Source organism: Pan troglodytes, chromosome 3 (assembly GCF_028858775.2).
Source record: "Pan troglodytes isolate AG18354 chromosome 3, NHGRI_mPanTro3-v2.0_pri, whole genome shotgun sequence".
Classification (NCBI taxonomy): Eukaryota; Metazoa; Chordata; class Mammalia; order Primates; family Hominidae; genus Pan; species Pan troglodytes.
Window position 1 is genome coordinate 152,018,579 of NC_072401.2, and position 14,518 is coordinate 152,033,096.

General features: G+C 48.8%; 1 protein-coding gene across 7 annotated transcripts in view; it reads left to right on the top strand.

Annotated features, from left to right (window-relative positions):
• The window catches only part of DCLK2 (doublecortin like kinase 2), a 177,111-nt gene extending 163,096 nt beyond the window's left edge, over positions 1-14,015 (top strand). For 4 of the 7 annotated variants that reach the window (XM_001150899.7, XM_016952348.4, XM_016952349.4 and 1 more), the window contains 4 exons: positions 4,170-4,266; positions 4,872-4,952; positions 6,128-6,244; positions 12,606-14,015. In XM_001150899.7, coding sequence (XP_001150899.3) covers positions 4,170-4,266; positions 4,872-4,952; positions 6,128-6,244; positions 12,606-12,833 — 523 coding nt within the window. In that variant the 3' untranslated portion in view covers positions 12,834-14,015. Of the gene's footprint in view, positions 1-4,169; positions 4,267-4,871; positions 4,953-6,127; positions 6,245-10,071; positions 10,174-12,605 lie in introns of those variants that run through there. The other 3 variants (XR_010156355.1, XR_001717226.4, XM_016952351.4) reach the window with 3 other exon arrangements.
• Positions 14,016-14,518: the final 503 nt, after the last annotated feature.

The following is a 14,518-nucleotide window of genomic DNA, read 5'->3' on the forward strand; positions in this document are numbered from 1 at the left end:
ATAACCTACTATAATACAGAAATGTATGTCATTAATTACGGACATGGTACTTTAAATTATGGTAAATAAGTTTGGTATAAAGTAGATTGTCTACATTTGTACTTAAAAGTCCTTCACATATTTCAAAATAGTCTCTTTGTTTTATACAAAAGACAACTTTAACCCAAAGCATTTAAACTACAATCATTACTTGGAATTTACAGTTTTAGCTTCTCTGACGGTAGCATCTTTCATTCTTTCTTCCTTCAGGCTTTTCAGGTTTTAGTTGTAGTTTGACATGTGTTCTCTTTCTAGTCTTTTTTTTTTCTTTTTTATAGGCAGGATCTTGCTCTGTCACCCAGGCTGGTGTGATCACAGCCCACTCCAGGCTCAAGGAATCCTCCCACCTCAGCCTCCCAAGTAGCTGGGACTACAAGCACACACCACCATGCCCAGCTTTTTTTTTTTTTTTTGGTAGAGATAGGGTCTCACTTTGTTGCCCAGTCTGTAAATTTTATTTTTTAATCTTTTTAATTTATTTTTTAAGAGACAGGGTCTCTGTTGACCAGGCTGGAGTGTAGTGGTGCAATCATAGCTCACTGCAGTCTCCAACTCCTGGCTCAAGCAATCCTCCTCCCTCAGCCTCCTGAGTAGCTGAGACCACATGTGTGCACCACTATATTGCACTAGTTGTTGAAGTTTTTCGTTGAGATGGGGTCTTGCAGTGTTGCCCAGGCTGGTCTTGAACTCCTAGCCTCAGGCAGTCCTCCCACTCCAGCCTCTCAAAGTGTTGAGATTATAGGTGTGAGCCACTGTGCCTGAGCCATTTCCCTCTAGTCTTTTTCAACATCAGATTCATCATTACCGAGAAGTAGATTGGTTTTTCAGAGGCACCCAAAATTTTAGTTGTTGTCTAAGCAAGTCTGCTCTTAGGGTCACTGACAAAAAGTATTATTTGTGTGACTATACTGAAATTTTTGTTTCTCTTAAAACACACACAAAATGCTCCAAGTGGAATGTTTGAACATCATTTGCGAAATAGCTTACAACATTTTCAGGTTTACCTTTTCTGAATTATAATGCTTTGTCATTGAAAAGAGAGCATGTGCACAAACTCTTTTGTTGTTTTTCAAGTTTTTCTTAACGGACATTTTTAGACTTATGGCACCTTGGTCCAAAGGCTATATTGTTTTAGAATTTAAAAATGCCATGAAGGATCTCAGCCAGATTGTGGAGTATCAGTGCGATACCGGATCCAGTGTGGATTTAATCAGAGCAGCTTTTCTTACATGACTGCTAAGAAAGATAAATTAGCTTTCTATTTTTCTAGTGCGGAGCAGGCCCCAACTGTCAAAGCTCTTGCAACTCACAGTGGATACTTCAGGGTCCCATTCTCATTGCTGAGACACCCTATGGTTTTGTTTGTTGACTCAGGGTATTTTGCCAAGAACCAGCTGCTATAAATGACTGCTGTGCACACACTTCCAGCTTTTTAGCTATTTATTAACAAAATAAAAGCTATATACATTAACAAAATATAAGATATTTGAGATTCCAGAAAAAATAAGGGAGAGGTGAGTGGAATAATAGGTAAGGATGACTAAAAAGAATGATTGTGGAAATAGCTCATTTTAAATATCTTTTTCTAACATCATATGTTGGAGCCCTCTGGTTTTCTGAAGTTTTCCACTAAATCTAATAATCTTAGATGTATTCTGTACTCACTTTGAAGGAGCAGTAAGCTGAGTTCACTCAGCAGGGAAATAACAGTGAAAAGGAAAGAAAACATTTTGACACTAAGAAACGCGTGTGCATTCATAGGAAATCACTCTTTGGGACAGTAGTGGGAATCTCTTTCTCTTGCCTGGCCCAGTTATCTGTTCTGACTTTCGCTCCTCAGTGTGCCTCTTCACCAAACTCTGTGGACCAGTGGGTGTCCATTCAGCTGGGCTTGCTTTTTTTTTTGTTTTTATTTTATTTAAGTTCTAGGGTACATGTGTCCAACGTGCAGGTTTGTTACATATGTATACATGCGTCATGTTGGTGTGCTGCACCCATTAACTTGTCATTTACATTAGGTATATCTCCTAATGCTATCCCTCCCCCCTCCCCTACCCCATGACAGGCCCCGGTATGTGATGTTCCCCTTCCTGTGTCCAAGTGTTCTCATTGTTCAATTCCCACCTATGAGTGAGAACGTGCGGTGTTTGGTTTTTTGTCCTTGCGATAGTTTGCTGAGAATGATGGTTTCCAGCTTCATCCATGTCCCTACAAAGGACATGAACTCATCCTTTTTTATGACTGCATAGTATTCCATGGTGTATATGTGCCACATTTTCTTAATCCAGTCTATCATTGATGGACATTTGAAATAGGAACACTCTTACACTGTTGGTGGGACTGTAAACTAGTTCAACCATTGTGGAAGACAGTGTGGCAATTCCTCAAGGATCCAGAACTAGAAATACCATTTGACCCAGCCATCCCATTACTGGGTATATACCCAGTATATAAATAAAAGGATTATAAATCATGCTTCTGTAAAGACACATGCACACGTATGTTTATTGCAGCACTATTCACAATAGCAAAGACCTGGGCTTGCTCTTAAATGTCATGAATATTTACAAAGCTCACAAACTCTACTCTTTTTTTTTTTTTTGAGACAGAGTCTTGCTCTGTTGCCCAGGCTGGAATGCAGTGGTGCGATCTCAGCTCACTGCAACCTCCGCCTCCCAGGTTCAAGGGATTCTCCTGCCCCAGCCTCCTGATTAGCTGGGATTACAGGTGCGCACCACCATGCCTGGCTGATTTTTTTGTATTTTTAGTAGAGACAGGGTTTCACCATGTTGGTCAGGCTGGTCTCGAACTCCTGACCTCAGGTAATCCACCCACCTTGGCCTCCCAGAGTGTTGGGATTACTGGCATGAGCCATCACACCCAGCCAACTCTACTCTTTTTAATAGGAGAGGAATGAGGGAGCCATGTCATCACAACAGCCCTAGAATTTATTGCTAGACACTGTCCTGAATGATCTGTTTCTCAGGACACCACGCTTGCCCTTGTTCCCCTTTGAGAGGGTTGGTAGCAAAACCCTGAAGGCTGGGTGAAGAAATTCCAAGAAAAGTTTGCACACTCGCCGGGTAATACTTAACTTGCACTCCTGGATTTTGAAGTTGACTCCAACAGCCCATTCTGAGCTTTCTCATGGGGCCTTGTAATGGCCTGGAAAACTAGTGATGCTGTTCCTCACTCTAGCCATTGATGCACCCACCAGGTGAGGGGGCTGTGGAGGTGAGGTTATATGGGAGGTTGGGGAAATGTTTCCACATTTCCATGACATCATTCATGAGAAGTCAGGTCAGCCTGTATTCATCAGGCACTAACTGTGTAAGTGCACCTCCGAGGGTGGGTCAGTCAGGCGCAGGTTGGAGGGATGCCCCTGTGAGCTGCTGACATGGGTTTGCCTCAGCCTGTGCCATTCTGCTTGGCATCTTGGGTTGGCCCTTCCTCTCAGACTGAGCTTAAATGAAAGTCAGTTTCCAAGAGTGAAGTAATTATTTCATGATTGTTTATCCAGATCCTGAACTCCTTATGACTTTTTCATATGTTGGCTGTTCCACTGATCTTTGGCTGTTAAAGTGCAAAGAAGAAGGGAAAGGAGATCGGTCTTAGATTTTCTGCCTTTCCTTTCTTGTTGCCATGACAGCTTGAGGGCAGATGCTGATTTTTTTTCCCCCCAAAATGAGGATTTCCATTATTTGTGGATTCAAATATTTTCTTGAGTGTGTGTGTGTGGTAAATATACATAAGAAAATTGATCATTCTCACCATTTTTAAGCGTACAGTTCAGTACCACTAAATGCGTTCACATTGTGTGCAAGAATCACCACCGTCCCTTTCCAGAACTTTTCCATCTTCCCAAACCGAAACTCTGCATTCATTAAGCAAATGTTTGAGTCATTGTCTCTGTCTCTTTAATTCCTCGGCCTATGGAAATGTTCTTTGGCTCATTATCTAAAAGGAGAAGTTCTGTCATTACAAATGGAATTGAGATACATAATTGAGATACGGAATGCCCAAGTCAAAGCCAGAGACTGGACTCCTTTCCCCACTCTTCCTGTGGACATTTTGTTGAAAAATTCTACGGTGACTTTGACTTTTCTTCCATTTCTTTGTCACTGGCTTAGTGAGAACAATCTCCAGGAAGATCTCTTCGACCAGATCTTGGCTGGGAAGCTGGAGTTTCCGGCCCCCTACTGGGATAACATCACGGACTCTGCCAAGGTACCCTCCAGGCCTGTTTCTGTGGGTTGTATTACGTTGTGGGGTCCTCACCCATTGCACAGGGCTGTAGCTGCGCTAGGTGTTGCATTCCAGAAAGCTCCTTGGCTTTTAATGTGTGGTTCTTCTTTTAAGTTCATCCCATGGTATGGTCTCTGAAGTTCTTGGCCAAATTCTTAAAGCTGGACTGGCCATCTTTCCAGTTTCCCTCCATCCTCTTGTGCTCCTCTAAGTTCTCAACATCCATTATTTCATTTACTCAAGAAATATGTATTGGGCACCCATCAGGATACAGGGATGAACTTGTGAAACACACTGAATTGCCAAAAGGAAAAATACTGCAGTTTTAGACTGTGGAATAATAACATTGACCAGAACTCTTAGGTGAAAACATCTTAGTTTCACATGGACTCAGGAGAGACTGTCTTTTCTTTTGCACTGCTTATAAGGCATTAGGAGAGTAGGTGTAATCACGTTTAGGTTTGAATCAGTTAGCAGCTGTGCTGGCTCTTCTCTGAAGTGCTTGCCACAAACTCAGATTTCTGTATTTATGCTGGAATTACCTCCTTTCTCCTCCTCTGTGGTCTGACTTGTTTGTTTATTTGTAGGAATTAATCAGTCAAATGCTTCAGGTAAATGTTGAAGCTCGGTGTACCGCGGGACAAATCCTGAGTCACCCCTGGGTGTCAGTAAGTACCCACATTCCCAGGGAATGGGCCTCACTGTGCTCTGTGGCCAACAGCACGGTTCCTCACTGTGATGTTTGCACATGCAAAAGTTATGCATCCAAGCTCCATGGTAGATGTCTGTCTGTCCCATTGAGCAAGTAGCATAAAGATGGCTCCCCAAGAAAGCAGTTGGCACTAGGGTCCCAGTCTTAGACCCTGCGCCGTGAGTCACCTGGGCAAGTCACTGTCCCTTTCTTGGCCCCAGTTTCCTTATCTGCAAAATGGAGTTGGCCACAGTGCTCCTTCAGGAGGCTTTTAGCTCTCGTCTTCCACGGTTCGGGGTTTGAGAGTTTCCAGGGTTTGCCCTGGAGATGAGCCTGTTTCAGACTCTGACCTTTGTGCCTTCAGGGAACGTGCTCTCAGGAGACCTCTTGCTGTTGATGGGGAGGCTGAGACAGGATCGCTTCAGAGCTGAGTGGAGACACATGATATTGACTAGAGTTCCCTCCCAGAGGCTCAGGTGGTCTCTGGGAGGGAAACATGATCCAATAAATGGGGACTGTGGGAATTACATTTCTCCCATTTCCGTCATTTCTGGGAGGCTCCAGGAGAGTGAAGTTAGTTTAATTAGCCCAGGGCTTTGTTGACTCCGGTTGGGAAGCTCCCTTCCACTGCCCCACCCACCCGCCATCCAGGGGCAGTTTCTCTGGACCCTGCTTGCTGCTCTCTTGGGCTAAATGACGTGGTTCTTGGACCAAGTAGCTAAGATACCACATTTTTTTTTATTATAAGCAATAAAGACTAACAACTAAATGAATTCTTGATTAAAGTGAAAAACAATGATCTTTGATGCTTCCATGGGAGGGATCATACTAAATCGTGTGCCTTGGGTGAGGGTCTCAGTAGCCTAAAGTGTGTCCTGCTTTGTGTCCTGGGAGACCTGTGCCCTCTCCTGGGCCTACTCTAGTCCTGAGGGGCAGAGGGAATGGTGTGGGGTCTTTCTGAGGGCATGGGCCTACTGAATAACAATAGTTATTTTTGAAAGATCATTGTTTCCCTAATTCTGTGGCTAAGAGGGGCCCATTTAGGAAGAGGTCAGGAGGGTGGTTGAGGCGGGGAGGGGGACTCTTAAGGAAAAGACAACTCAAACGGGAGGATGGAAAAAGCATTGTATTTGATTGTTTTCTTTCCTGTAGGATGATGCCTCCCAGGAGAATAACATGCAAGCTGAGGTGACAGGTAAACTAAAACAGCACTTTAATAATGCGCTCCCCAAACAGAACAGCACTACCACCGGGGTCTCCGTCATCATGGTGAGTGGAAGGCGGCAGGTCTGGCCTGACTGCGGATCCGGCCTTGAAGTTTTTGAATTAGGTAGCCGGGAGCTGCCCTCACATGGAAGTTGGTGCCTTCCGTAGTCCTATTTCATATGAAGATGGGCTTGGCATGTAGAGGGCACTCGTTCGGCACCTCCCAGGCTTTGGGCACTGGGTGGAGGGGCTGGTGGAGGGACCAGCAGGCCTGGTGTGAGGGGTCCAGGCGTCAAGGAGCTCCTGGCCGGGCCCTCTGGGCAGCTGCTTCCACTCTTGTCTCTGCCTTCTCATCTAGAGAGACTCCCAAGCCCTGGAGGGGTGTGTTGTGTTAGGAATTAACTCCCTGCCTACCCCAAGGCCTCGAAATAGATTATTAGAGATGTGAATTATTCTTTGAGACTTGGGATAAGAAACAGCCAAAGCTAAACATATTTCAGTTTTAAAAAATCAGTGTTTTATAAAACACAGTTTGGGGCTTTTAAAGGTACATAACCAAGGAAAAAAATATATATTCATTTTTCAGGGTTGGTAACATTTTATGAGATGTCAGTGACAATGATGGCCTTATTTTTTTCAGCCTTTTCTTCTTCCAAAATGTTTCTTAAGGCAACTTTCCTAAATACATAAACACAACAAATTAAAATGAAAAGTGACATGAGAGTAAATGAATCAAAAGGAAAAAACATTGAACCAGAGGTGAGGGCAGCACACCCGCAGCAGCTGTCCAGGCCTGAGCCAATGCAACCCTGGGCCGGAAGGCCCGCTCACCGTGAGCAGGTAGAAGCCAGCCAGCCACCCAGGCAGGGACCTTGGTTCTCCCCCCGCACTCCCAGGAGCAGGGAACAGGGGTGGAGTGGCCTTTCCCAGAGCTGGAGTTGGCTGCAGCGGCTTTCGAATCAGACCTGCCGAGGTGATGGGCGTCTGAGTTTCACATGTGGGCCCCCCGTGACCACACTGAGTCCTGACAGCTAAGGATGGGCCACCTCCACAGCTCCGTCACTCGTACTTGGGACAGGCCTCTCATCCTCTGGGAAGGTCCTCCTTGTTTCCTACCCAACTAGAAGGGAAACAGTGGCATATGCTCATGGTACATGGTTGTCTGGGAGCCTTACCTAGGAAGACGCAGGGTCTAGATAGAAGCTATAAGGAAGCCACACACATAACCCACATCCCCACACACCACAAATCCCCCACACCCCCCACACCACACATCCCTCACACCCCCCAACACCCCCACACCCCCCCACACCACACATCCCTCACACCCCACACACCCCCCACACCCCCCACACCACACATTCCTCACACTGCACATCCCTCACACCCCCCACACCCCCACACACCCCCCACACCACACATCCCTCACACCCCCCACACCCACACACCCCCCACACCACACATCCCTCACACCCCACACACCCCCCACACCCCCACACACCCCCCATACCACACATCCCTCACACCCCCCACATCCCCCCACACCCCCCAAATCCCCCACACCCTCCACATCCCCCCACATCCCCCACACCCCTCACATCCCCCACACCACACATCCCTCACACCCCACACACCTCCACACCCTCCACACCCCCCACACCCCCACACACCCCCACACACCCCCACACACCCCACACCCCCACACACCCCACACCCCCACATACCCCCACACACTCCCCACACCACACATCCCTCACACCCCCCACATCCCCACACACCTCACACCCCCCACACCCCCTCACAACCCACACCCCACAACCCCACACACCCCACATACCCCCACACACCCCCCACACCACACATCCCCTACACCCCCCACTCTACACACCCCACACCCCAACACACCCCACATAACCCCCACACACCCCACACCCACACCCACCACACCCACACCCCCCACATACACACCCACACACCCCACACCCCCACACAGCCCACACACCCCACACCCGAACACACCCCACATACCTCCACACACCCCACACCCCCCGCCCCCACGAGCGTGCAGCAAGCACTCTGTTATATGCATTGAGCGTACACCAGGTACCCCCACACCCCCCCACAATTGAGCGTATACCAGGTACCCCCACACCCCCCCACACACCCCCGACACCCCCACACACCCCACACCCGAACACACCCCACATTCCCCACACACCCCACACCCCCCACGAGCATGCAGCACTCTGTTATATGGATTGAGCGTCCACCAGGTTCTCAGCACCCACTGGGCCGTCATTCTCTTCTGTCCCCTGGGGCAGCTGCGTTTATGTGGCCACCCTCTGTGTGTCCTTGCAACTCCCCAGCTGCTCCCCTGCCAGAAAGCGTGCTCTCCCTCTCTCCCTCTCCAGACAGAGCCTGGGTTTGCAAGCTGAGTCTTTTGATGGCTTGCAGGACTTTGGGGGCGCTCTGTGCCAAAGCAGTGAGAAGGCCTTTTGAGTTGTGGTTTCCCTTGAATTTTAGCAGTGTTTTGCTGAAAGCCTGAGAAAGTCAGAGTTGTCAAAGAATTACAGCTTAGACACTTTGAAAAGAACCATCTTGATTGAGCCAACAGCATGAGAATGTTTCCAGCGATTCCCTTGCGAGAGCTAGCATTGATGGATGGGCTCAGTGGTACACAGCCTCGCTGTGCACTGCGTTGTAAGGCAGCTTCTTGGAAAATTTAGAAAAATAAAACATTAAAAATTGGCATACTCAACATGTCATGAAAAAACCTTAAGAAGAGAGATTGGTTAGGATCAAAATTTAATAACCATGTTAAGTCTTCTGAGAGGAAGAACCTTTAACCGCCCTGTGCCCAGGGCTTAGGAGAGTTTGCTCGGAGACTGTGAAGGGAGTCATTGCTGGGGTCACTTTTTGACTCAGGGGCCCAGATAGGAATCAGTGGCCATAGGCCTGTGCCCGGCCTCTTTATGGCTGGCTCTCAGCTGACGTTCTGGAATGATTAGCTGTTCTACAGGCTCTGTCCTAGATAATGATGCTTAGACCCCCTCAGACAGAACCTATGTTGTGTGGTTTACAAATACCATTTTTCATTTGCTGATGAGGAGTTCAATACTCAAAAGACAAACCCCTGGGCTCTGACAGGGTGTTTGTGTGAACGAACAACCCGTTATTGTTTGCAGCTCTGATGGTGATTGTAAATGTTGTGTGTTTATGTGTGTTCAGTTGTCATTTTGCGCATGTTGGCAGGGTGTCCCCTCTAACCCCATGTTCCCTACACAACTCTGCAGGCTGTTTGCTCAGAGGAACTGCTGATGTCATGATCCCATTCAGTACCTACAGGGAAATTCAATCAGGCTTGCCTCTGGTGGCACCCATTCTCGATGGCCAAAACACCAGCCTGTGACTTTTGGGCTGTCCCCAAAAGTGGGAGGGGAAGGCCTGCTGCTGATGCTCCCCTGGCGCAGGACCGGGTCTGGGGCATGGTTGTGTGGGGGAACTTGCGATGCTGCCGTATTGTCCTTCTCGTCCTCCTCATCCTCCTCACGTCACTGTGCGTCCTGTCTTCGGAACAGTTTTAAGTGTTTTTACATTAAAAATAACCTCAAAATGACTCTCCCTGGTGCTCATATGTCCTCATAACTGAGACTGTGGGGCCAACCTGGTTTTCTGCAGATACAAATGATAGTGGAAATAGTGTCAACCGTCTGGAGGTTGAATCATCAGATCACTTACAGACAGGACCTTCCCATCTGCTGTCACCCTAGTGTTCTCACCCCCAGAGCTGGGGCCTGAGACTTCAGTGAGAAAATTATGGGCTAGAAATTGGTCCATAAAGGTGAAAAAAAAAGTAAAGTTGATGGTGTTATCTGCATTTTATTTGACAGTTTGATTTGACAGTTTGAGAGGCACCTCAGAGTTTCCTTCTTTACCCCGCTGAGACAGTGGGAGAGCCTGAAGCAGAATCCTGGTATTCACCACGCTGCGTCCGACCAGTGCTTCCCATCCTCAGCCCCTCTCATGCCTGCATGCTTGTCTCAGTTTCTGATGCCGCCGTCCGGCTCTCAGCTGCTTACTGGTGTGGGTCTTCTGTACCTACTCACATCCTTTCCAGCCAGCCAAGCAGGCCCCTGGAAAACTTTATTTTCAAACTTCTCAGCTTGCCACACTGCCTGCCTTTCCAGATCAACAGCTGGTGAGAGCACGGGAGGAGTCCCGTAGTTCTCCTGCCGATGCTGTTTCCCACTTAGGTGAAAAGTGGCTTTTCGGAAAGAGCAGCCTAAGATGGTGCCTTCCTGAAGGCTTTTGTTCTTTCTCCAGCTGCATTTCCAAAGATGAGTTTGTATCAGTAAGTGTAATCTCAGCCAGCCTTTGGGATAAGAGAAGATAATTTAATGGGTGAGGCCTTGGTTTCAGGCAGGGCTGAGGTGTGGGATTACAGTTCCCATTTTCTTGGACTTGTCCTTAGCATGCGTAAGAAAGGACAGAGAGGGTGCATGCAGGACGGCCTCCCATGTACCCCGGGGGGCTCGCCCCAGCTGCAGAGACCAGGAGAGACCATCTTGTGGTGGGAAGGGAATGCCGTCACTCGGCGCCTGTGGTGCAGACTTGAGAAGAGACGGATTCAAGGGCATTGCCTTCTTCGCTGGGGGATTATGCCTTGTTTCAGGGGGAAGTTGGGGAAGGATTTGGGTTTATTGCCTTAATTTAAGATAGACAAAACTGTTTCACTCGTGTTGCTTCTGTTGAAAGTAAGTCTAGTTTCTGTCCCTGCTTCTCTCCTGCCTTCTGCCTCTCCCGCCGCCTGCATTGCTTCCCTCTGGCTAGGTCCAAGGCCATGGTATGTACTAACCGCACTGCCAGCCTGCCTTCTGCCACACACACCCCTGTGCTTCTGACAGGAAGAGAAAAGGAGAAATAACGGGGGGATTGTTTTCTTGTACCCAGGAGACATTTTGTGGTAGGAAAAACCTGTATGCTGGCTCTCTGCTTCCCATGTAGGTGGGAGCATCTTTTAGTGGAGTTTTCCACAGTTACCCTTTCTCCAGGTAGTTGAAATTGTCCTTGGAAATTGTAGGGATTTGGGGAGTTTTGTTTATTGAGACAGGATCTTGCTCTGTTGCCCAGACTGGAGTGCGGTGGTGTGATCCTAGCTCACTGTATCCTCAAACTCCTGAGCTCAAGCCATCCTCCTGCCTCAGCCTCCAAGTAGCTAGGACTACAGGTGCACGCCACCATGCCCGGCTAATTTTTAAATTCTTTGTGGAGATGGAGTCTCTGTGTTGCCCAGGCCTGTCTCAAACTCCTGACCTCAAGTGATCCTCCCTCCTTGGCCTCTGGAAGTGCTGGGATTACAGGTGTGAGCCACTGCACCCGGCCAGAAATGGATGACTGTTCAGCTTGAACTTGTCAGGGCCTGTGGAGAAGCAGCCATTCCATAGGTGGCCCCAGGTGCCCTGGAGGCCGCCACCCAAGTTCATCTTAGAAAGCCCTGTTGTTGATTCTTATTTTCTCCAGACTTTTTTTGTTGTTGTTAAAGTACTGAAAGAATCTTTAGTGCATTTTCCCCTCTCCCTCCCCAGGGTAGTTAGATTACAAAAGGCCTCCTGGCAATTGTCCCTTTCAGCTAAAGGTGCCTGGGAACTGCCATCTCCTTCACTTTTGGGAAGCCCATTGAGATGGCAGCTTGACGGGCTTCCCTGGACAAGCAGGAAATAGAGAAGGAGAAAGCAGGACCAGGGTCCCTTCCCCAGCCAGGCTTAGAACGCAAGGTGACTGCCTCACATCTTTGTGGCTGTTTCTCTGTTCCTTGAAGAGCTGAGCAGATTTAAAAACTTTCAGGATGTTTCAGGATAAGGAAGCTTTGCTTCATGTGAAGAGAAGACAGGTGAGGAGATCATGGAGGATCTGAAAAAAGAGTAATGTGGCTCCATCCAATTCCTGGGCCTTTTATAGGCTTCACAGCATCTCAGGTTGTTAGGAGGATTAATTATTCACAGGACATGCGGGTAACTTTTCAATCTGTGACAGAGAGCTTTATTTGGAAGAGTAAACTCTCCAAGACTGAGCACCCTTGTAAGGTTTGCTTATTGTCTCAGAATTCTTTTGAGCTTAAGGTCTGGGCTTGGGCTGAAGGGGTGAGAACCCAGGCACAGCCCAAAGCGAGAGAAGACGACAGACATCCAGTGTGTCCTGGGCTGCCAGCCTGGGTCAGGGTAGGAGCAGAGGCCAAGGACAGCCCCTTCCCCCGGTGGGTTCCCAAAACCATTACTCTCCTGTGAGGCTTCTGTTAGAAGCTTGGCATTATTTCTCCTCTTCTGTTTCTGAGGCCCGTGCATGCTCTGTCGTGCTCTCTGCTCGTGGCAGCTGGGACCCGAGCCTGGGCCCGGGTAATGTGTTGTCTCTGCTGTTTCCTCCTCAGAACACGGCTCTAGATAAGGAGGGGCAGATTTTCTGCAGCAAGCACTGTCAAGACAGCGGCAGGCCTGGGATGGAGCCCATCTCTCCAGTTCCTCCCTCAGTGGAGGAGACCCCTGTGCCTGGGGAAGCAGTCCCGGCCCCCACCCCTCCGGAATCTCCCACCCTCCACTGTCCTCCCGCTGCCACGGGTGGTGAGCGGGCAGGAACCTGGCGCCGCCACCGAGACTGAGCCTCCTGCAGACGGGCGAAGCCGCCTGCTGCCTCCCAGGAAGCCAGCCCTCTGCTCGGCCTCGCCGGCCTCCCTGCTGCAGGCCTCCCTCTCTTCACCGCCTGCGCCTGAGTTCGCGGGTCCTCCGCAGGCCGCCTGGGAACCGGAGCCTGGCGTGCCGGAGCCTGGCCTGGTGCTCTGGGCTCTGCCTTCTGGTTCCTGGAGGCATCAAAGGCTGCATCCGTTCTGCCAACAGCTGTTCGGAGAGACTCGTTCCAGATCATCCCGTCATTTTCAGTTTGTTGGACATTTTACAGCTTCACCAGGAGAATGTGCAACTTTATTCCAGCATTCGATGCATTTTTATAGAAACACTTTGGATGAACCAAGGCCTTTTCCTTATTTAAGTAGACTCAGAACACTCCCTTTCTTTTCTTTTCTCTTTCTCTCTTTTTTTTTTTTACGAAAGACTTAGAATTGCATTTGTCCTTTTGTGGGTGTCCTGTGAGAGGTGATATGGGGGCTAAGAGGACTGGCTTTCTAATAGAAGAAGTGAGCGCCTGAGAGGACGATTTGGTCATTGGACATGGATTGCAGGCTTTGAGAAGTGCTCAGAGGCCCAGGGCAGCGGGCTCAGCCATTCGGCTTGGGGCACCAGGCTCACCAGAGACAATGCTCAGTATTCATTTGTACACAGACGATGGAAGAAGCCACTTCTTCCCTGGGCGGTATGGGTTTTCCCCAGCTCTTCCCACACGTGTGTTAGGAAATGCCCATGAACTTGCCCTCTGGGTTTTTTAATGAGAGGCTTGGCGCATGCGGCACCCAGCGGCTGCTTCTCTGCAAGCCAGCGACTTGCCGAGCAGAATGAGCTCTGCTCCTGAGCCCCGGTACCTGCTTCATCATCTGCATTTCATCTGGAGCAGGGCAGGTGACCACAGGAGGAGGCATGCCCGAGGCAGCCAGGACTGGGCGGGAAGGTGCTCCCTGGATATACTCTGTGAACCTTCTGGAAGGCTGCTGGCAGTTTTTCCTTTTTGTCCACCACCCTGCTCTTTTTAATAATTGTACATAATTCGTGTATTTGTTTTACCTGCTCATCTTCTAAACTGGTGAGCCCTATAGTTCGTTCTCATTGTTAGATTTTGCCTTTTACAAGTGTCCCCAACCTGCAATAAACTTTTCCCTCTTGAAAAAAAGTAATCAGGGATGGGCAAAGGTTTCTGTGCTGTTGTTTGGCTAAGGATGTATGGGATCAAAGTTCTCCTCCTCGGCCCGGGTTCCAGCGGGTACCAGTGGCTATTTTGCAAACTCTCAGGGCCACTCGGGGAAAAGAGGAAGCTCAGAGAGAACACACATGGAAATGAATCTTGGTTGAAGTTTGTCTGGTTACAGGTGCAGAATGGGCGTGGTGGCTCAGGCCTGTAATCCCAGCAGTTTGGGAGGCCAAGGTGGGTGGATCACCTGAGGTCAGGAGTTCCAAGACCAGCTTGGCCAACATGACAAAACCCCATCTCTACTAAAAATAGAAAAACTAGCCGGGCGTGGTGGCGCATGCCCATAATCCCAGCTACTTAGGAGGCTGAGGAGGGAGAATCACTTGAACCAGGGAGGTAGAGGCTGCAGTGAGCTGAGATCGTGCCGCTGCACTCTAGCCTGGGTGACAGAGTGAAAACCTGCCTCAAAAAAAAAGACACATCACAAAA